This window comes from Populus euphratica, unplaced genomic scaffold (assembly GCF_000495115.2).
Source record: "Populus euphratica unplaced genomic scaffold, PopEup_1.0 scaffold71.1, whole genome shotgun sequence".
In the NCBI taxonomy this organism is placed as follows: domain Eukaryota; kingdom Viridiplantae; phylum Streptophyta; class Magnoliopsida; order Malpighiales; family Salicaceae; genus Populus; species Populus euphratica.
The window spans coordinates 96,558-120,851 of NW_011499949.1; the positions used below are offsets into that span (position 1 = coordinate 96,558).

Sequence of the window (24,294 nt, forward strand, 5' to 3'; positions counted from 1 at the left end):
AATAAAATTGATAAATATAATTTTAAAAAATAAAATAAAAAAACTATGTGGGAAAATATTGTGCAATTCATAGTATTTTAAAGAAAAAATATAATTTTTTTTAACTAACTTAATATTAAAAAATTGAAATTGATAAAAATAATTTTGAAAAGCAATATACATAAAAATTGAAGATTATTTTTATGCTTTAAAAGTAGTTTTGAATAAATTTGAATTTTTTTATTTATTTTAAATTAATATATTTTTAATATTTTTAAATTATTTTAATGTGCTGTTGGTATGCTTTAAAAGTAGTTTTGAATAAATTTAAAATTAATATATTTTTAATGTTAATTTTAAATAGTCTTTGATAAACAACTATACTTTTAAATAAATTTTAAATAAATATTTGATAAACAACTACAACCATATTTTTAAATAAATTTTAAAAGCTCATTTTACTACATTAATGATAAATCTAAACCTTTTTTTTAATAAAAAAAAATCAGGTTGAGCAGGCATACAAAGGAGGTCTAACTTACATACCTTTTCAATCATTAACAAAAACCACAATTCTTTGGAAAAACGTTGCTCTTCGGACTCAATGACGTTGTTTACTAAAATATTGCAATGATAGTTTAGCACTTCACGTAAAAAAATCATTGAACTCGCTATGAGAAGAGCTGAGATCTTTAACAATGCTCATTAATCATTAATTAATTGAGTATAAATAATTTTTATTTTATTTTAAAAGAATACTATTGAAAATCATAATTAATAAATTGGCGTTCGGGGACTTATTAGTATTTTTCCACTGTTTTTTTTTTTTTGGTGTTATTATTATGTTAGACATTAAATGGCAATTGTATTTGAACAAATTTCAAAGTATAATTGAAAGATCTGATGTCTATTAAGAAATCTTGCAACAATGGTTCACTGGGATGATTTGTACAATTCTCGGTGTGGTTCCTTCTTGACAATATCAGCTTCTTTGTTGTTTAATTTGTTGGTGTGTTGTGAAGTTTCTCATGCCATTGGAGATTTGAGGAAATAGAAATCTAATAAAAGAAAATTGGATATTTAGAATAGGCTATTTAAAACAATTACAAGGCTTCGAAAAGCCCATCAAAATATCATACAAGGCCCAAAATAAATCATAAAAAGCCCAAACATAGCCTAAAAATTAAATTGGTTTTTTTCCCCCTTTTTTTTAACTTCAATTAACCAAACCTAATCGAAATTATTCTTTTTAAATTAGTTTTTTGTTTTAATTTGATTATTTATTTTAGATAAAAACTAAACAAAAAATACTCACCTCAACGGACAAGTGTTTGAATGCCAGCCTGCCAACTTTTACTTCCAAACCGAAGCCCCATATGTGATTCGTACACTTTCAGCCCAATAGACTTTTTGCTTGAAGAAGTGTGATAAAGATTTACTAATTTTCTTGATATTAAGATGATGAACATAACATTACCACAAGAAAATGTGTTCATCGGAGATTTTTCTTTCAATTCTTTTTACATACAGATAGCATCACATGTATGTACAGTTTCAGTACCTTTTCTTCTAAGTTGAAGTCATGGAATGCTTAGATATCAGCCACCAATATTGCTTCGAGGACTCCATTTTCCCCATGTATGATGGAACAAGCGGACTCTTTGCTTCCTTATCGATGGTTGCTTGTATTAGTTGAACTGGTTTTCTTGTGGAGAATTACATTCTTGCTAGTATTGTTTCAACCAACTTATCTGTTCCCACCATTAATCTGTCCCCACCATTAATGCCTGAAAATCCTAGTGTACAAATTTCTCTATTCTCAGTTGTTCTGGCTTCCTGATCTAGCGTGTTTCTTTTTTTTTGGGTTTAAATCCACGTATCTAGAATTCTACTAGATTCTAACTAATCCGGTCAAGTTGGGTACTAATCCGGTCAAGTTTGGCTGGTTCGTAGAGCTCTCTCAATGATGATGTGTTCTATTTATAAAACTTGAACTCAAGATATTACTTAAAAATCTTACTCGAAAAAAAAAAACGCTGAACGCTGAACCATTTGAATATACGTAGAAGAGCAATGAGACGCACGGATTAAGCGCAAGTCAAGAGACACTGCCCACATGAAGATGGGCATTGCCTTAGCCTTTGCAGCCAAGATTCAAAGAGATCACTGAACTATTGAGCTCAAGTATACGATTCTTATGCTAGCTGGGAGTTGACTTAATTTGTAGCAGTTTACATTATCGATCAAAATACGGTTTAAATTTCGTAATCATTAAATCTTTAGGTAGAAGAACATGATTTGGTCTCAATCTTGACTCTGATCAATCGATCGCAACAGCTAGAACACAGCAGATCTGCCAGCATACCTAACGATTACACGCTATCAATTAATCACCCCAAGTCAAGCTATAAATGCCAAGTTGCCAACATATTGAAGGCATTAATGGTGACAAAGGCCGCCCTTTGCCTTTCATATTCACAATGCTGCATGTCTAATGGGTCTGCCTGCCTTCCCCATGATATTTTTTGCAAAAAAACGCGTCATAACAGTAAAGAAATTAATATAGACAGAGAATGCATGCAAGGATAGATGCAGAGAATTAATACTTTCGCTATGGCTAGCTAGCTAGCAAGCTTGAGTGATTTAATCACCGAACATTTGTTAAGCATCTAGCTTTGCTGGAAAATCACGTACTTATGAGTACGTTAATGGAGTTCTTTCTTTCTTTCTTACGTTTTTTGAAAGCAACTTACCTGTTATTATCGCCTCATTATTTGTGATTCCGGCTGCTGTTGATGAGTAATTGTTTATGGAGAGAGAGTGTAATCTCTATCAACTACCTTATATTTCTTAAATGATGCTAACAACATTGGGTAAGCTACCAACGTCAACCACTGGTTTCTATTTAAGAAGGCATATGGAATTTTTCAAGTCAAAGTGCGTGCATGATGATCTATCTATCTATTTAGAGAGAGAGAGAGAGAGAGAGAGAGAGTACAATTATTGTATACTGAAAAAATAATATTAAATATTAATTAAAAATGTGCACGCGACATATATGAATTATTGATTTCGATGGACATTTTTTTTTGTTAGCAAATTTACTCATAATTCTTTAAGAAATTCTAAACCGTATGTCAATTTCACTGCAGATAAAAACATGGTGCTTCTTCTCTCTCTCTCTCTCCCTCTCTCTCTCTCTCTATATATATATATATATATATTGATAATCAAACTTTTGTTTTGGATGATTTCATCCTTTTGTGACCAAACTAAAAATTAATCACTTCAAATTTATTGAGGAACAGGAAAATTTAAAAAAATCATGAAAAAAAAATAAAGTTTCACAGGTGGATGTAAGATTTCACTTTGATCATTATATTTCTAAAGTTATAAACTTTCAATTTTTTAATTTAAAAAAAAAAAAAATTTGATTAAAAAATATTTTTTTTTATTTTTAGTCATTGGTTTTAGAAATGAGAGAAAAAGTAGTGTAATTCTGATAATAGAAAGAAATTCAGTTGACATCAATAATTTTTTACCACAAAAAAAATTGATTTTAGTATAGATAAGCTCCATTCGATTATGAGATTTTATTTCGGGTGTTATTTACTAATAGCTTTACTTGAAATAGTAGATATGAACTTTGAAAGTTCTTATGTTTCTAGTCAATTTTGATTTTTAAGTTATTTAAAGACATGAATGAGTTTATTAAGATATATACTATTTTCTAGGTTTTTTCCTTGTCAAAAAGAGATTGAAAACCAAGTTTTTTCTTTGCAAAAAAAGCCATGATCTAAAATTTCAGTGACCTTTCAATCAAGTGAAACTGAGCTAACAAGCGATGTATAATTTGCTACAGCAAGCAATGTGGCACCTGTTTATATTTTTTTTAAAATAAAAAATAAATGATATGTCATCCACTCATTATATTTCTAAAGTTATAAACTTTCGATTTCTTAATTTAAAAAAAATATATTTTTGATTAAAAAATTATTTTTTTATTTTTAGTCATTGATTTTAGAAATGAAAGAGAAAGTGGTGTAATTTTGATAATAGAAAGAAATTCAGTTGACATCAATATTTTTTTACCACAAAAAAAATTGATTTTATCTTGGGTGTTATTTACTAATAGCCTTGCTTGAAATAGTAGATTTGAGCTTTGAAAGTTCTTATGTTTCTAGTCAATTTTGATTTTTGAGTTATTTAAAGACATGAATGAGTTTATTAAGATATATATTATTTTTTAGGTTTTTTCCTTGTCAAAAAGAGATTGAAAACCAAGTTTTTTCTTTACAAAAAAAGTCATGATCTAAAATTTCAATAACCCTTCAATCAAGTGAAACTAAGCTAACAAGCGATGCATAATTTGCTACAGCAAGCAATGTGGCACTTGTTTATATTTTTTTAAAAAATAAAAGACAAACGATATGTCATCCACTTCTTATTATTAATAATAATAATAATAATAATAATAAAGAAAGTTAGTATATGAGCATAAATCTAAGCTTGAAAGCCCATACCCAAGATGTTGAGCCACCTAAACCAAACCTAAATCGAGTGTCTAAGTCTCTATTTTTCTATTTGTTTTTTAGGTTCTTTTATTTTTTCCTAGCAATTTCATCCTTTATTAGGTTTTTTAATAGATTTTTATGTTTTTTTAATATAATATGATTTAGTTTTTAGTTAATTTACAAATAAGATTTTATCTTTTCTTTTTGTTATGTTAGGAGGCATTTTCTTTGTGTAGCCCCACTTAATTTTTTTTCCATTAATCTTATTTAATTAATTTTTTATATGTATGTTTTTATTACTATTTTATTAAATAAAACATTTATTTTAAAAAATAATATAATCAAATACAAATAATCAAGCATATAACTCGTGTTTTGAGATAAAATATCTACAACCATATCTATCTCTCAACTTTTTAATTTATTTATGGTCAAATATTGTTTATTTTTTACATGGTTTTCATATAAAATTATAATTTTTTTAATATAGGTAACATTGAATAATATTTTTTCTTTAATTTTATTCAATTACTTTTATAAATATTTATCTTTATTATTATTTAATTAAATAAAAATAATTTTAAAAGATAAAATTATTAAATACAACTAGATATCTGACCCATGTTGTTGTGTGAGTTACAAATCTTGGTCTACATTTTAATTTTTTTAGTTTAAATTTTAGTCATGATCATTAATAACTTTTATTTTTGTATTTATTAATACCTATAATTCTTGATTTATTTAATTAAATATATTTATAATTTTTTTGATTTATAATTAATACTAGACTACGAGTGCTACAAACCAACAGATGACAGGAAGCTTGACACACAGTTTTCTGGGCAAGTGATAATGAGGAGTAAACAGCTTGGTCTTAACGAGTACAAGTTTCTGTTGAAAGCTATTGTGAGCTCTGGAATCGGGGAGCAAACCTATGCTCCCAGGATCATGTTCAAAGGCCAAGAGGAAAACCCTACATTACAAGATTCAGTTTCTGAGATGGAGGAGTTCTTTCATGACAGCATCGAAAAGCTCTTGGCCAGGTCAGGCATTTCTCCTAGAGAAATTGATCTTCTTGTAGTTAATGTCTCCATGCTGTCTTCCGTGCCTTCTTTAGCCGCTAGGATCATAAATCACTATAAATTAAGGGAAGATGTTAAGGTTTTTAACCTCTCTGGTATGGGTTGTAGTGCAAGCCTTATATCAGTTGACATTGTCCAAAACGTTTTTAAGAGTTGCAAAAATGTTTATGCGCTTGCTGTCACCTCGGAGTCTTTAAGCCCTAATTGGTACGCAGGGAATGATAGATCGATGATTCTTGCAAATTGTTTGTTCCGATCTGGCGGGTGTGCCATCCTTTTAACTAACAAAAGGGCCTTAAAGCACCGAGCCATGTTCAAATTGAAGTGCCTAGTTAGGACACACCATGGGGCTAGAGACGAGTCATATGAGTGTTGTCTTCAAAGAGAAGACGAGCAAAGGCGCCTAGGGTTTCACCTAGGCAAGTCACTTCCAAAGGCCGCTACACGAGCTTTGGTCGACAACCTTAGAGAAATAACCCCAAAGATCTTGCCAGTAAGGGAGCTACTTAGATTTATGGTGGTGTCACTCGTACGGAAATATTGGAGCCATAGATCCGCAAAGGGAGTAGTCAGTCCTAAACCGGTGATTAACTTCAAGACCGGTGTTGATCACTTCTGCATCCACACCGGTGGTAAGGCGGTGATAGACGGGATTGGCGTTAATCTTGATCTCACCGAGTATGATCTGGAGCCAGCAAGAATGACATTGCACAGGTTTGGCAACACATCCGCTAGCAGTCTTTGGTATGTTTTGGGATACATGGAGGCCAAAAAGAGGCTAAAGAGAGGCGATAGGGTTCTGATGATGAGTTTTGGGGCGGGCTTTAAATGCAACAGCTGCTTGTGGGAGGTGGTGAGAGACTTGGATGCAGATAACGCGTGGAAGGACTGCATTGATAGCTATCCACCGAAGTCACTGGCCAATCCATTCATGGAGAAGTATGGGTGGATAAACAATGAAGATCCAAGCACTTTCGTAATGCGTATTTAATTAGACGAATTAAGCTCCATATTTTATTCTCTTCAACCTCCATATTTTCCTTAATTTTCTCTTTCTTTTCTTGCTTCTCTCATCAAATTTAAACCCATCTTTTGCTACTGTAATATTTTATTTTTTTTTCTGATTTTTCCTCCCTACCATTCGTACACTATTATATGACGTTGCTATATATTATTGTTGGATTTCATAGCGCAATAAGGTGTGCTGCTTCCAATGTGATGACAAGTCTGCCCATCTAATACTGGAGGCTGGCTGTAATCCTTTTTCTTTTCCTTTTCCTTTTAACAAGCTGATATATGTACACGAGCGGTGCTGCTTTACTTGTATCATTGTTTTAAAACCTCTTCATATCAACCAATCAAGAACTCGTATGATTTAAAGCGTCCACGAGTTGACTCGGTCAAGTTAAACTTGATATAATCAAAACTCTCTCAACTTATTTTTTTTTAATCTAAATAATATCATTTTAATTTATTTTTTAAATTTTGTCTTAGTCAGTCAAGATATATCAACCGGATCTTTCCCATACGAGTCTTTGCTTTCCCAGAAAAAAATGAAAGAAGTCTTTGAATTGCTATCTTGCTTTAATTAAAAATATAATAATGATTGATTTTTAAAATATCTTTAATTTAAAATAAATAAATTAAAATTGCTTTCAAACCTGCTGTCCCCGACACATGCCGTTTTGTACAGGAGCCATAAATATTAACAGTGCATTAATTGCTGAGCGGGTGGAGTGAGTGAAAAGGGCACTTTTTTTTCCCTCACTTATTGAACTATTCAGGAGTGGAAGAACAACTTTTTTAAATGTTTTTTTAATATATTAAAATAATATTTTTTTTTATTTTTTAAAATTTATTTTAACAGTGACATATCAAAATAATCTAAAAAAAATCAAAAATAAAAGGATTTAAAATATGAAGTCTCTTAAATTCTCGCCAAAGAGCTGTGTAAGATTTATTTTATAAACGGGAAAAGATGTAGAATATAAAAACTAGGCTTAATGTGTAATAATACATCTGAAGAAGCGAAGCAGAAGAGAAATTTCTCTTTGAAGAAAACTGTTAATTAATAATTATTTATTGAATCATTTGATGAATTAAAATTTGAAATAGAAATTTATTTGCAAACATGCTCACAAATATATTTACCCACCTAAACATATCTATTCAACATGATTAAATATTTATAAAAATATATTTTTATTAAATCTTAAAAATTCTTAATGCATATTCAATTTTATATTTTTAATCACTACTAATTAATTTTTTGAAGCAATAATACACTTTACATAACTTGAATTCCTCTTTTTCTTTTTTTAATTTTTTTACAGAAGGGATAAATTACAAACTAATAAGGTTGTATGATAAACATAATTTATTATCATAAACTTTTAAACAACTTAAAGGACTATGGTATAAGTTCACTATTTGTAACTAATCTCTGTAAAGTTATAAAACAATAGTTCACTATTATTATTAATCTCATTTGTTTTGGTATCATGAAATCACGAAAACCATTTAAAAATATATACAACTATTACAAAAAAAAAAACTTTTGCTTAATATCCAAATTAAATACCCTTAATACTAGAGAGAATGATTTTAAAAATATTGAAGATATCTTTTTTTTATTATTTTACGTGGGGTGTCCGGGCTAACTTGTGCGCATCACGACTAATCCCCACGACTCACTGAATACCTTGCAAATCCAGTAGGTATGTAAGACACCGCAGGGGTGATAGGCGTGCATGCCAGGGTTTGAACCTAGATGCAGTGGAAGGAGACAAGCCCCTTCCACCGCTAGGCCAAGCACTGGAATGCATATTGAAGATATATTGAATACAAGAGAGGAGGGTTTTATGATACTTGCTTTAACACGAGAGGATTTGTGCCAAACTTTAAACTCTCAGAGAGCATGAGTAATTTTATAATATCTTAGGAGATTTTTTATTTTTTTGTAATTTAACATATCCATTTAGGTTTGATTCAGACAGTAAATTTTCACAAATGCATTTAATAATATGAATATGAAAGGGCTAATTAAAACCTTACCTTGCTGGGGGACATGGTGTAGTTCTGGTGTACAAATTGGGACAGCAAGAAAAGAGAAAAAAACCTTAAGCTGCGTTTGTTAAAAGGTATGATTCTCAACAACCAAAGTAATGGTATATGCACAGCAACATGTGCCAGCTCAAGATTTCTTCATGGCAGAAATGGTTGGCCAATCCATAGCTTTCAGGCACCGTGGTCCATGAACCCGCACCTTTTTCCAATAAATTAATGCCACAGTTGACTTAGCCTATTCTCCTCCATTCACAGGCATGGCTCGTTTCCTCGGCATGAAAGGTACAGCTGGACTCACCGAATCACCATTGGAGCTCAAGCAAAATGCATTAACTTCGGACAGGAACCCATTGAAAGAGAGAAGACATGAAATTGAAAAACAATGCTAATGCCAATAAAGACTACTCAAACAGATCTTGCAGCCCCTTAGCAACAGCCGCATTAATTTGTTACTGACTAAAACTACACGTCTGGCCTCCCTTTCAGGTGGAGGATTGCTTTCTGCTTTCCACTTTCCAGTCGACTAATAAAAGGTGACCAGATGTTCATCACTTTATCATTGGTGGTTGCCTTTTAATCGTGAACTAATACAGGGAAAAAAAATTTGAGCCCTACTTGATATTAGATAATTACATATGCAAGAAATGTGTTTGTTAATTAAAAAAAAGAAAGATATTTAGACTTTATCTAGATAGGTGGCCGATATATGGGTCGACCCCATCGTTTTCAAACATGAAAAAAATATTCCTAAGGCAATGCAAGTGCTTCTAGAAAAGATAACGAAAGTATAAGACTCAAGCAATTGATTTGTTAAATAAACTTAGGTAATTTAATAGGAAAAAAAATGCAATGATATTAATATAATATGAAAAAAATTGACAATGGAAAAAAAATATAAAAAAGGGACCAAAGTCCATACAAGTTAGCACATTACATATGCACCTTATTCATGACACTAGGGTAACTTTGTCAAATATTGAATAAAACCATGAAACTCAATTATCAAATAATCCAATTTTAATCCAATATTAAAGGTTAATGCTAATTTAAAAAAATAAAAAAACTCAAATCAAATCAAGTTAACTCGCTAACCAAAAGATCATGTGCGTAAGATTAAGATGACATTATAAAAAATAAAAGTGAAAAGAAAGCACGGAGATCAATACCTAATCAATTAAATATTGAAGGATAAAATTAAAATAAAAAATTATTTTAAAAAAATTAAATGTTAAAGGATTTTATCACATAACAAAGAAAAAATTAAATGAGAATGAGACAACCTTATAGAAAAAAAATTAAAAAAGTTTAAAGCTCAATTTACAGCAAACAAAATATTGAATGATAAAATTAAAAGAAAATATATAATACAAAAAGGTCCAAAAAAATCCGAATGAGCCTGGTTGTGATACCAAGATAACTCAGTTGAAAATAAATTAAATAAAATTATGAAGCTTAATTATCAAACAACTCAATATTAAAGGATAAGATAACTCGAATTTTTTTTAAAATTAGTGAGAAATCTAATAGAAAGAAAATAAAAAAAAATAGTGGAGTCCAATCTCTAATGATATAAATGATGAAGGATGAAACTAAAAAAACATGAACTTAAAAAAAAAAGAAGCAAACCTTGACAAATCTCCTAAACTAAGGTTAATCTTTCAAACTCGCAACCCGTAAAATCTTAGACTTTGACTTAATTATGAAGCTTAATTCTCAACTAATTTAATATCAAAAGATAAAATAAAAAAAATATCAATCTAAAAAAATTTTCGAAGTTAAAAAACAACAATTACAAAAATGAGAATCAAATATGATAGGAGAGAAAATCGAAAGAGGATGGAACAAACAAAAAATCTAATTTTAAAAATCATTTCATATAAAAAAATAACAATAAAAAATAGGGACCGGATTTGAAAAATTAAAAAAAAATCAAAGGAGAGCGAAATTAAAAAAAAAATTTATAAATTATTTCAAATAAAATAAATAGTACTTAAAAGAACATGGACCCAATCAGAAAGAAAAATAAATTGAAGGGTTGTTTTGAAAATTTCGATTGTCAAACATTGAAATCAAGGCAGCTTTTGACTCCAAACTGGATGTCTGTTGGTCATATTTGTCATCTAGGAATGGAGGCCTCATTGAAACCAGTTGAATGCCACCCTGAAAACCATTGTTTGATCGTCAGACAATACCTCACATGATGCCTAAATGGCGTTGGGGCGTATGATTAATGTATCAACCACTTTTTATTTTTAAATAATATTTAATATTTATTGAAATACTAAATTTCTCCTAGTCTACTTGATTTAATAAAAAAATCAATTTAAAAATACAGAAAAGCCCCTCAATACAAGTTTAATCTATGGATATAATATATTGACATTGTCATTCTTTTCAGATGACGTGGAAGTAGAATTAGTGCTAAGATAAATAGTTTATCAACAAGTACAATACTAAGAATAAAATCATTAATTTAAGAAATTTTTATGTTTTTGGAGTAATAATCAGTCTCTCTCTAAAGTAATAAAGATCTAATTGAGTTTAGCCAATGCATATTATTGAGATAATGATTGTAATAGGATCGATTAAAGTGTGAAGGAGAATGCTAGAGGAAATTTTTTAAAAATATGAATCACATTTGTTAGAGTATGAAAAATCATATAAATCATTGTTGCTAATGCTAAGAATCCATTTAGCATATAGGCTTATCTCAAATCTTTCATTAGAGCTTAGCTCATCAAGTGAAAGATGTATGTTCTTTTTTAGTGTTATAATTATAAACTTGTGATAAGTTCATCAAAGAAGCATGTATAATTTCATCTCGAGTTCCTCTAGGAATGACATGCAAAATTTAGCTAAAATCATCGCCAAACAAGATCGTTTTTCCTTTGAATGGCAAACTAAGATGACAATCAACATAGCCTGAAATGGCATTATGTAACAAACGGTCTCATGCCTCGAAACAACATCTATTATTTATTGGAACCTCATCCCATACAATAATTGATGTTATTTCAAGGAGGCATGAGATGTGTGTGTTTTTTTTTATAGCACATGTCGAGCCTTTATCGATTGTTAATGTAATCTTGAACCTTTAATAAGATGCGCAACCACCAGGCAGTAGAAGAGATGCAATACCAAATAAAGTAACAGCAAGTGCAACCAACCAATCTTTCAAATCTAACACAATTGATTATTGTATACCATAAAAAAGTTTTTCAAGTTTCTTCATAGCTATAGACAAAAATTTAAAGCTATTTCTTATCAGTTACTACTCTAATAATTGCATTGTATCAACCAATATCAGATGACGTAATAACAAGTACAAATAACCCTTTAGATCAAATACAACCAATCTTTCAAATCTAACATAATTGATTATAGTATACTATAAAAAAGTTTTTCTAGTTCTTTCATAGCTATGAATAAAGATCAAAGACTATTTCTTATCAACCACTACTCTAATAATTGCATCGTACATATTTATCTGTCTAAGATTAAGATGGGGAAAAGCCAGTGAATTATGGCTTCTAAGCTCAACAACATTGTAATTAAATTCTTCTCTAAGAAGCAAACAACCATTAGGTATTTGAATATTATATTCCTGGAGTGATGTTGCAGAAGAATAAAACATAGTTCTTAAGCTCAGATAATTTATTAAAAAGTTGTTCAAGCTTATATAAAATATAGTTCTTGAGCTCTTACAATATGTTAAAACAATTCTTAATTAGTATAGGATATTATCATGTATTAAGTGTTAAAATTGGATAAGGAGACGACCAGATCAGTAACTTCACAAAAAAATACAATATTAATAGAATTATCAATCTTGACATCCATAAATGTGAAATAAAGTATAAAGTTGTAAGCACATAAATTGGACCAAAAGTTTTTAGATAACCGACTAGGATTAAGAAGCATATCTAGATATTCAGGTGTTGGACGTGCTTTTGGTAATCAAATTTTCCCACCAAGACAACAAAATGAGAATTGTGAGCTTGTTTTGATGAATATGTAAGTTGTTCTTGAAGCTAGAAAAACATATGGCAATGACAACTCATAAATGTTTTATTGTCAAAATTAATTGATATATTCATCTAAGTATCCTAAGATAAAGAAAGAAAAAAAAGCCAATGATGATACCAAAAGTTTAAAAATTCAAGAAAATTTCCTTTATTTTGGAAAATAAAAAAACATGTTTTTTCTTTAAGAATTTCATTTAATAATAGGTTGTAAGCTTACAATGTAAGGTACATGCCCGATATTAAAAGTACCTGATTTTCTTTTAAATTCAAAATAACCAAAAACATTAAAAAATTGCTCATTTAAAAAAATACAAAAATATATTTTGTTTTCATGCATATGGTCAAATTCTAAAGATTTTTCATATATATTTTTCAAAAAAAATATAAATATATTTTTTTTATCATATTTTAAAAATATCAAAATAAATATCGTAACTAATTTATGATTATCCATTAGAATTTGACCAAAATCTCAAAATCTTACAAAAAATAATTTGTTTAATTAATATTCAAAGTATGAATTCTATAACGTAATGCATGCTCTCAATATTAAATTAAATAAATTAATAGTAATAAATATTAGAAATTATTGTAGACTTTATTATTTAAGAGTATAAAATTACATTGTAAATAAAGTATATCCTCTGTTATTAAAAATACAAAGTAGAAAATAAATACGATTCTAAAATTTGGATCCTAAAACGATTAGGATTTAACTTGATAAGGTAAAGGATTCCTCATGAACAAAGATTTGCATGCCTTAAATCTTAGATGAGACTAACAAATAGAAAATTGATTTAGAATAACAATCAATTAATAATGCAGCTTAATACAAATAGGGTGCACTAGAAATGATACGTCTTTCCTTTGCACAACTAATTCTCTCACCCACATTCTCATAGACTATAGGTTTTCTAATAATCATGATATTAGGTGACAACTCCTTTAAAATTATAATTTTATTATTAAACTCAAAACCCTTTATTATAGGAGACACATCCATTATTCGAAGTCATGCACGCTACGATAGTAATAACATGCTGCCATCATTGATACTGCTGATGTCTTTGATAGCAATTTAAAACAATTATCACTGCCATTTACCGCTACATCATCATAATCACAATAATCATTAATATATTTTTTCAATTTTAATATTATGAGCATAATTATTTTGTTATTTTCATTATCACCAACTCCATAATTATCTATGAATTTTTTTTTTTGTAAACATTAAAGTCACATCAACACCAAAAAAGATTCATTCTTAGATAATCTATTAAAAACAAATGATATTTCTTTCTTTAAACTCTTCCGACCAGCCTTACCAAATGGAAAGGGAAGAAACACCAAGTGGGTGTTTAGATAGGAATACATAAGGAAATTTTGCCTACCAGGATCAATATTTGGGTAGACAAGTCTTAGAGCTTCATAGGTTTAAAATCTTACAGAAGGTGGGAAAGTTTGATGTCCTAACCCAAACACTAAAAAAAAAAATGATAAAAGAAAGATAAAAGGTAGGGTGAAAACAATAAAACATCAAATAAATATCAAACAAGCTAATCACATTGCAAATATAAAGAGATAAAATAAAAGGCTCAAGCATAATCAACAGAACAAATGAAAACTGTAAAGAAACCTTTTTTGGCACATTTTTATGTCCATGCATTTTTTTTCTGGCTATATGAAAAACAAAACAAATTGAGAACATAACCCCTCTAAAAAACAAATTTGCAACATACAACCCTAATTGATATGAAATCAAGACATGAAGTGCAGAAAATGATAAAATAGACCTTAATAAAGCTCATAAAAATTAGAATGAAATGATGCTAAAAATACTAAACCCATCACGACAACAAACCAAATGGAAGAGAAATCAAGCAAATAATGGCAAGAAACTGGAAGGCAAAGCAACAATCCAAAACCAAAAAGTCTTAATATTTAAAAATATAATTATAATTATTTTTTAAAATATTTTTCATTTAATAAAGTATCAAAATAATATATTTTTTATTTTTTAAAAGTTATTTTTTATATCAGCATAATAAAATTATATAAAAATAAAAAAAATTTTTACTTTAAAATAAAAAAAAAATTATTTTTTTAAAAAATATTTTTAAAATACAAAAAATAAATAGAGAATAATCTTAATCAAACTTGCAACTCTTTCAATGTTGGAGGCACATAGACAGTGCATTCATAGCTGCTGTTTCCATATTGGTAAATGCTGCCCCCACCTGAGCTTAAGAAAAAGAGAGAAGCTAAGCCAGCCCAAAAAAAAAGCTCTTTTCATGCCTCATCGGTCTGTAAAATCAACATTTTAACACCACAGAAGAACACCAACCCATGCCAAAAAAAGAAACCAAAAAGCTTTACAAGTTTTAACTGATTAAGTTAATCATCAAAGAACTAATTTGATTGATTAGTTACAATACAAGGGCAAACTATTAGGTTTAGCCAAAAATTCATCCCAAAATAAAAATATCAACCATTACAATTACAAAATAAATTTTAAGGTATTTCATAGTAGCATTTTCAATGTCACAATAATGTTTATATATAATACTCATTTCATTATTCATATAACTATTTTTTTTTCTTTTTGGTTTTTAATGATTTTTACACTTTAATCATTGAATTTTATTTCTTTATTATTTTGTCCTTACAAGTTATGCTGGCATGATTTTATGTATTGAGATTTGTTTTGTTTTGCATGCTTTTGCATATGAACATATTAAAGGTTATTCTCAAGTTAAATTAAAAACCCTTTTACATAATAAAATTTTATAATATAGTTAAAAAATAAATAACAAAAAATAAATAAATAAAACAAAGCCATTTTTTCATTGTTATTGTTCAACAGGTGTAGAGAACTTCAACTAGGTCCCTAAAATTTTCAATTTTTATATAATTGGTCTATGTTGTTTCAGATTTTAGCTTTAAACATAATTTTTAATGTATTTCAATTTTGGATACTAAGATATGAAAGAAAGTCATTTGATAAGGGAGATAAGAGAGAAATAGTTCAATTATTCACATTTTGACCATAAAAATATAATGATATTAGTGTCAATGAATTCATCTTAAAAATAAAAAAGCTCGGTGAAGATAGTTTTTTCATTTAACCATATTAGAAAAGATAGATTAGATGCTATAATTTTTTTATTTGGTTTGATTTTTAATTTTATACTGAATAAATAATATTTTAGAATTAGAAATGAATTTATTGAGATTTTTAGATTTTTTTAATATAAAAATAAGTTGAAATTTGAGTCTTGAAATCTAAATATTTGAATATTAATTTTTAGGTGACAAGTTATTTATTCTATTTAAAAAAGAACTTGCATGAGTGATCTTTATATATATAAACTAGTGTGGCTCAATTTTTTTTTTTTTTTGTAGGCGAGGATGTTGATTTAAAGTTTATTTGGTTTTATATTTCAAAAATATTTTTAAAAAAATTAAAAATTTTATATTTTTTCTTTGTTTCAAATTAAATTTTATTTTTATTTTTTAAATTATTTTGATTTGTTGATATTAAAAATAAAAAAAATATTATTTTAATATATTTTTGAACAAATAACACTTTAAAATGCAATCGTTACTATAATACCAAACAACTTCATAGTCTTTTCATAACAAACAATACTTGTTTTTTTTTTCTTTTAATTTTTTTAAAAGTAATTTTTAATTAACTTGGTCTCAATCAATTTTTTAAAATTATTTAATTTAACAATGTTTTTAAATAATAACTAATTTTTTAGATTGTTTTGATAAATTCATTATAATTAAAAATGTTATTATAATTTATATTTATTATTTAATTAAATTATACCTAAATTATTTATATTTGCATGATGTACTTATAAAAGATTAAAATTATATAAAGTCAACATAAGAATACACCTTGAAAATAAATAAAAAATTATTTAAAATAAAATTAACAATACAAGTAAAATATTTACATGTGGATTTATATCAACTTCATTCAATTGACAATTTTTATGAAATTGAAAAATGCATTTATAATTTCACTTATTCTTACCCAACATAGTGCGATCACACTGACTAATGTAATCCCTTCATCCAATCCGTAGGATTTTTTGGAAAAATGATTTCCGGGAGACTATTCTAGACAAGAGCCTGTATTAGATCGGACACCTTCATCAAACAGTTGGCGAGCGTGGGACGGCATTTAAATGGAGAAAACGAACTACAAACTTGTGCTCTCATGCCCCTCTGGTCTATCGCCTTCTCAGGTCCTCTTTTTTTTCTTTTTTTTTCTTTTTTTTTCCCGTTCTATCATAAGCTTCATTAGTATAAAATTTATGTGTGTGGTTTAAGTTTTTAAAATTGCTGGATTAAGGTATCTGTGGTTTTTGATCCATCTTACGATAGAATCGCCCATCCTGACATTGAATTAGAAAACTCCATTTCTGAGGTAAGTTAGTTTGCTGATTTATCTATTTCTGTATTGAAATAAATGGCCAAATCTGTAGAACTCGACAACTAACTGTTTTTTTTTGGTGTTTTAAAGATATGGGATCAGAGGGTACAGAAGAATGCATCTTTGTACAATGGGAAAAAGTTCCGGGTATGTGGATCTAATGATATGCACCAATGATCGGAAGTGTGTAATTTTTGTGCTAGACATCATTTTACCAAACCTTTATTATTAATACCAGACCAAAAAGAACTTTAGAATGCCGTTATTTGCGTATGATTTGATGCTTATTACCATGATTCTTTTGCCAATGCTTTCGAGTTGATGTCAAGTGCATTTGGCAGTTATTCTTGAGTTTTTATACAGTTTCCACAGTTCTAAACGGATTGTAATGTCTTGTGTTGATAAAAAGCAAGAGAAACCAAATATTGATGAGAATGGGGATTTAATAATTGGACTGATAGTAGAAATAAAACTATGATTCTATTGAAGCATTTGATGCAAGACATGATAATTGCGTTATGCAGCACACTAAAAGTTGATGCCTTGCATATGTATAACTTATTTTTAAAATTTTAATGCATGAAAATTTTCCCTGCATTTTACTTTGAAAGCTTTGTTTTATGAACTGTGGTTCCTTATCTGTTGTTTTGTTAATGACTTCACAGTATGGAGGGTATACACTGTGCAACAGAGGTGGATCACAACAAGATTTTCATGTGTGTCTCCACCTTGGTTTGACAGATTATAGGTATGGTTTATAACCTCAGTTCATAAATACCATCTATTAATTTCCTGGAGCAAACCAATAAATATGAGTCAACTCTCATGTAAAATTGTTAACCTCATATAGATTGATATTTGGACATAGTGTTCAGTCCCACATTCATAATACTTGGTCAATGATCTTATGAGGATAGTATCCGTTGATGATATAACTCTTACCGGTGGCAAGACATAGCAAGTTCATTAAATATCTCCCCCTTCACAATTACTGGAAATGAGTTCTGCATCAACTGATTAGTCTTCTTAACAGTGGGTTGTCATAGGTTAAGGTGGACAGATGTAAAGCTGCCAGCTAAATTCTTTAGTTGGATACAGTATAGAATTGTTTTTATAATCAGCCTTGCATTTACTCGGTTTTTCAGTTTTCTGATGGTTGGCCTGAAGCTGCTTCTCAATTTTCTTATAAATTAGTGGATTATTGCTCTTGGTTTAAATATTTAACTGATTTTTTGAATTTCAGTAATTGCAATGAAACACATCATATTTATGCTTATTATTCTTCCCCTGAAATGAAGAGTTGATGCTATCTACTTGTAAATCCAGGACTTTTGTGGGAACAAACTTAAATCCTCTTTGGGAAAAGTTCCTTGTTCCATCAGAAGGTATCTCTTCGTTCATGTGAAATATTTATCACAGAATAGGATGTCTTTGTTTGTTTTTTATTTTTTGACACCTTATCGTTGTTGTTGTTGCCATCTCAGTAGCTATGCACGTGAGCTCATAAATTTGTGTTTTGCCTCGTCTTAGTATTTAACAACTTATGTAGTGGTCTGTCTGCTGTTGGAGGATTTTACTAAAAGATGAAATGATGCACATGTCTGCTGGTTGAAAATCTGTATATTTTAAAGTAAAATGAAATCAAGCAATAAATTCATACATATTCAGTGATGAATCTTTTGAGAATACATTTTAGATACTGCCTGAATTTCTTATTGAAAAAAAAAATGATCTTGTATTGATTTGTGAAAGATGAAAAATCATATTGGATATCTCACAGAATTGTTATTTTTTTAGCACAAGATGCCCTTTTTAAAAAAATTTCTTTGTTATAATTCATAATATGTATCTATAGCTTTGATTTTTTTGTAGATGACCTTATGCAGTGTCAGCACACCTCAAGTCCACTGGGTAATGGCGCAATTTTAGAGACATCTGACAAGAAAATAGTTGTGTTACAAAGAAGTTACAATGTAGGGGAATTTCCTGGACACGTTGTTTTCCCTGGAGGCCATCCAGAGGTATAAAATCTGAAAAAATGAAACATTTGCATCCTGATTCTTTAAATCCTATCCAATATGATGAATAGCTGAGGACATAATTCTGTGATGCCTGTTTTCCCTTTTGGATTCTATTGTTTTGGAACCATTTTATAATCCTGGATTTTACTGTGCATTAATGCACTGGAAGTTTATTGTAGTTATTTATTTGCAAGTGGCAGAAGTTTTTCTTTCCCTTTATCTTTTGCAGACATTTATGTCTGGGTTATCAAGACTGTTAGAGTAGCATTTATGTCTGGTTTACCTGGTGCAATTGTTTGATGATGATGATGACAGCCTGAAGAAGTTAAAGCGGCATCTCATCAGATGGGTGAACGCTTAACAAACTCGGAACACAATAACACCAAGGTCTCTCAAGAAATGTTTGATAGTATAATTCGTGAAGTAGTTGAAGAAATTGGAGTACCTGTGACATCTCTTGTGAGTTGCACTTTTTAATCAAGAACATGCCTTTTATCTTTCTTTGTTTGTCTACAGGTATTGTTTCATCATTGTTGCCAGGGTGTAATTGCTTTGTATGTTCCTTTCCCAATTCTTGTGCTTATTTGTTGCAAATGGACCGAGGTAAAAAATTATTGAACATTTAAAAAGCCAAGCTTGAAAAGAAAACATGCTCATGTACTTTCTTAATAAAAAGTATTGGCCATAAATTAGTTTGTGTACTGAAAAAATCATGGAGAATGTCCATAGTCTCAGCTTTAGATAGATTTTCTTGTATGGCAGTGTATTTTTGGACCTATGGTATAAATGTTGAAGTGTCTTCAGATATTGATTGGTTGTGGCTGAATCCATGGATGTTTTTCCTTGCTTGTGGAATCAACTCCATGGCCTAGATCTGCCTTTCGAGGGTTGTTAAAGAAAGGTCCTGGTGTCATAACCTCATCTCTAATGCTTTAGATATTGGCATTCCGAGAGAATGCCCCCTTATATTGTTTGTTTGCTTAGGCCACATTTCTACATTGGTTCTAATCCGGTTTTGTGGTTTTATTTGGTATGTAAATTATGGAGTTCAAGCGAGTCATGTATCTAATGTTTGTCTTCATCTTTGCCTTGCAGTGCAATCCACTATTTATTGGTATATCCCGCAGGGTGTTAAACGTCAGACCAGCTGCTTTTTTCTTCATAAAATGTAACATCGAGTCAAAAGAAATTCAACGACTGTATGCTGGTGCACAAGATGGTTATGAATCAACCCAACTGTACACAGTTTCATTGGTTAGTTCAAATTTATTTTTCCTAATAGATGTCTCAATTGGTTTCTTTTCAATGAACAAATGCTAAATTTTTGTTCGCATTAGTTGCCATGCGTTTAACAATTTAATTGCGTTGGCAATGGCTGAGTACGGATGGATAGAATGAGCCAATAGTGTGCTAACAGTGGTGATGATGGTACATTGGAGAAATTGGTAGTAGCATTGGATGCAGCTGCACAGTGGGTGGGCTTTAAGAGGAGACTCCCATTGATTAATATAAAAATGCATCTGGAGGGGGAGCAAAGTTATCGCAGAAATTAAACCTTCCATCACTTAATGATTCATGAAAAATGATATATTGTATTACTACTGGAAATGATTTGATGTATACAACTTCTTGATGTATTAGTATCATTCATAATCACATCATCTCACCATGTTGATTGAAGACACGTTGACTTACTTTAGGATCTCTATATTGCAGATTGAATTAGAAAACATGGCATCTAAAATGCCTGGCTGCCATCAAGGTGGATTTGCTCTCTATAAGCTGATGTTGGAAGCTATAAAGAATATATGATGGTTCTTCACTGCCAAACAATGGAATTCGTCACCTCTTGGTCCCTCAATAGTACTTAGCAACAGGATTTTGACTCTCATAAACTTGGTGTCTTCATTCCAGTTTAACACAATAACAGGAAGGCATTTCACTTGATTCTCTTCTTGCATGCATAGATGCGACAATGCATGATATATTTGCTATTTAAAGCTATAGCATGTGTATAAATGCCAGTTCTGTTTACATGTGAGAAGTTAATCTTTATTTTCCTCGCGTCAATGTCGTTAAACAGTGTCAGTTGAATAAGCTGGTGTTTCACCACCTGGAATTCTTTGTTTTGTTGTTTCTTAAATCACCTAGAGAGCTACACTGTGAGAAAGAGACAGCAAGAGTAACATATAAAACAGATGACTAAAAAAACTGCCCTGATGCTTAACTTGGGACTGCTGTAATGAATGTTTATTTCTTAGCATGAATTCATATGGAAGCAGTTGTTCAGTAAGCAAAGTAAGCTCGATAATTGAAAAAAGGATAAGCAAAGCAAATCATTGTAGCCCTGGATTTATTGTGCTGTGGACTTTATAATATATATTTTTTATATGATTGGTCATTAACAAATTAATTTGGATAAATCAGTCATATTTTTTAGCACAATAAAATGATTTAATTATTTTTTTAAAATAAAAAAAATTAAACTTAGGTTAAAATGCTTCTATGTTATTTTAATTTTTTAAACATGATGAAATGATAAAAATACTTTTAAAATTAAAATTTCTTCCCCTTGTATCCAAGGGTATTTTCATCTTTTTATTATATTTTTTTTATTATCATAATTAGGTTCATTTCGGAGTTATTTGGTAATTTAACCAACATAAATTTAATTTAGAAAAACTATTGATGTATGTGTGTAATAATGTGTGGGTAGTGATCACACTCTTAGGGCGTCACATGCGGCATCGTTCGATGACCTAATGCTAGTTTTCAAAGCGGCATCCAAATTGTCTCAACATCCTCTTTATTTTTAAGTGTCACGTTTTAGAAAAACTATTGATGTATGTGTGTATTAACGCATGGGTAGTGGTCACACTCTTAGGGCATCACATGCGGCATCGTTCGACGACCTAATGCTAGTTTTCAAAGCGGCACCCAAATTGTCTCAACGTCCTCTTTATTTTTAAGTGGCACATGTGGTCAATGAATCTTCGATTTGGTACTGATTGTTTTTTTTTTATTCTCTCCTCTCCTTAATTTTCATGCCTATTCTTCTAAATTTTCAAAGCAACCTTTAAAAAAAAATTCTTCAAATTTAGTCCATGTTCTTTTGATTACTATTCTTTATGTATGGAATAATTTATAAAATTAGAATTTATTTTCAATTTCATTTTTTTTTAAATTTTTTTCATATGTTAGATTTGTTGTATATTATTTTAATTGTTATTTGTTTAATTTTTTATGATTTAATCCTTCTTAGTATTGTTTTCCTATTAAATTTGATCCTTTTTTTTATCGTTATTTGTCTTTTGCTTTAGCAAATTTTTTTATTTGATTTTTTTTTCTTTCATCCTTCAATATTAAATTAGTTGGAAACTAAGATTCTTGACTAAGTCCATGTCTCGGATTTTACGGGTTGCAAGTTTGGAAAATTGACCTAAGTTTATTATATTCGTCTGGGTTTGCTTATTTTTATTTTTTTTCTAAGCTTATTTTTTTTATTTTTATCCTTTAATATTTATTTAATTGAAGATTAAACTCCATTATATTTTTTTTATTTACTTTTTATTGAATTTTTCACTAATTTTAAAAATAATTCAAGTTATCCTGCTCTTCAATATTGAGTTGTTTGACAATTAAGCTTTATAATTTTATTCAATTTACTTTCAACACGGTTATCTAAATATCACAACTAGATCACAAATTTGCATGCTGACCTAGGTGCGTTTGGGTCGGGTTTTTTCAATCTTTTTTTAATTATATATTTTTTAATTTTTTCCTGTAATATTTTGTTTGCTAAAAGTTAAACATCATTTTTTTTTTCTAAAGGGTTGTTATGTTCTCACTTAATTTTTTAATTGGCACTAGATAAGAACTTTCAACATTTTGTTTTTCTTTTAAAAAATATATTTTTTTTATTTTATTCTTCAAAATTTAATTGATTAGAAATTAATTTTCATGTTTTTTTTTTATCTCTTTCATTTCTACAAGGATATCCTAAAGCTCATGATTGAGTGTTAGTGAGTTAACCTTATTAGATTTAAGTTTTTTTTCATTACTTTAAAAAATATATTTTTTTAATTTTTACTTTTCAATAGTAAATTTTTTGTTAAATGAATTTCATGATTTTATTCCATTTGTTTTTAATAAGATTACTTCGTTGTACAAACAAATCACATCTTTAGCGTGCTAATTCAAATAGGCTCATTTCGGGTTTTTTAGCATTTTTTTGTCAATTTATACTTAGTTATCATTGTATTTTTTTTTATTCATTTTATTAAATTAGTTAAGTTTACGAAACCCGGAACCCAATTGAATCAATGACTAATCAATGACTACAGTAAATGTTCGCAACATCTTACTATTTTTTTATAATAAAAAAATTAAGTAAGTTTGCGCCATAGCACCTATCTAGTAAAGCCATTTTAAGGACGTATATGCCTAGACTTGATTCCATTTGCAGGTTTCCTTCTTTCATATGGACACCCATTCATTCATAAGTCTTTATTCTTTCTTTCATATGGACACCCATTCATTCATAATCTTTTTTCCAATACATATTATTATCCCATAAACTAAAAGAATTGGGAAAAGGTAACATTCACATTAACAATGCAATTTTTTTCAAAAAACATTTATTTGAAATTTTATCATTCTAAGTTATATTAAAATGATTTTATCTATTGAGGTTTCTATCATTTTATATGCTCTGAAATATACAAAATATAAAGGAATATCTTGATGATAAATTAAAGATTTATTTTGCAAAATAGAATTTTAAGTTGTTGAAAAAATTAAAAAAACAAGAATCAAAGAACAAGAATCAGACTTAACAACAACAAAAAGACCCCATTTATTTTGGGATTGCAAATTTCAATTTGATATGTAAAATTTAAATTTTAGTTATGTATTATTCGGTCTCTATTATTTTAGCATTTTATATTTTGATCCTAAATTTATTTATTTTTACATTTTAGTTTTTTAGACGTTGAGAGAGGAGATAGAAAAATATTGAAAAGAGAAAAAGTGTTTGGATAATCATATTATGATTTTTAGACGTTGAGAGAGGAGATAGAAAAACATTGAAAAATGTTGAAAAGAGAAAAAGTGTTTGGATAATTATATTATGACCACGAAAAAAGTTAATCTTGATAT

The 24,294-nt window shown here is 29.1% G+C and overlaps 2 protein-coding genes across 2 annotated transcripts; both read left to right on the plus strand.

Moving 5' to 3' along the window:
* Positions 1-5,276: 5,276 nt before the first annotated feature.
* Positions 5,277-14,923, plus strand: LOC105137781 (3-ketoacyl-CoA synthase 12-like). The gene is made up of 3 exons (XM_011043656.1): positions 5,277-6,558; positions 12,639-12,641; positions 14,912-14,923. The coding sequence occupies exons 1-3, from the start codon at positions 5,346-5,348 to the stop codon at positions 14,914-14,916; spliced, it is 1,221 nt and encodes a 406-aa protein (XP_011041958.1). The 5' UTR covers positions 5,277-5,345; the 3' UTR covers positions 14,917-14,923.
* Positions 14,924-16,702: 1,779 nt separating this feature from the next.
* On the plus strand, positions 16,703-21,267 carry LOC105137783 (nudix hydrolase 9-like). The gene is made up of 9 exons (XM_011043657.1): positions 16,703-16,928; positions 17,036-17,110; positions 17,207-17,263; positions 17,782-17,864; positions 18,443-18,501; positions 18,989-19,137; positions 19,453-19,596; positions 20,233-20,391; positions 20,854-21,267. The coding sequence occupies exons 1-9, from the start codon at positions 16,869-16,871 to the stop codon at positions 20,947-20,949; spliced, it is 882 nt and encodes a 293-aa protein (XP_011041959.1). The 5' UTR covers positions 16,703-16,868; the 3' UTR covers positions 20,950-21,267.
* The last annotated feature ends 3,027 nt before the right edge of the window (positions 21,268-24,294 follow it).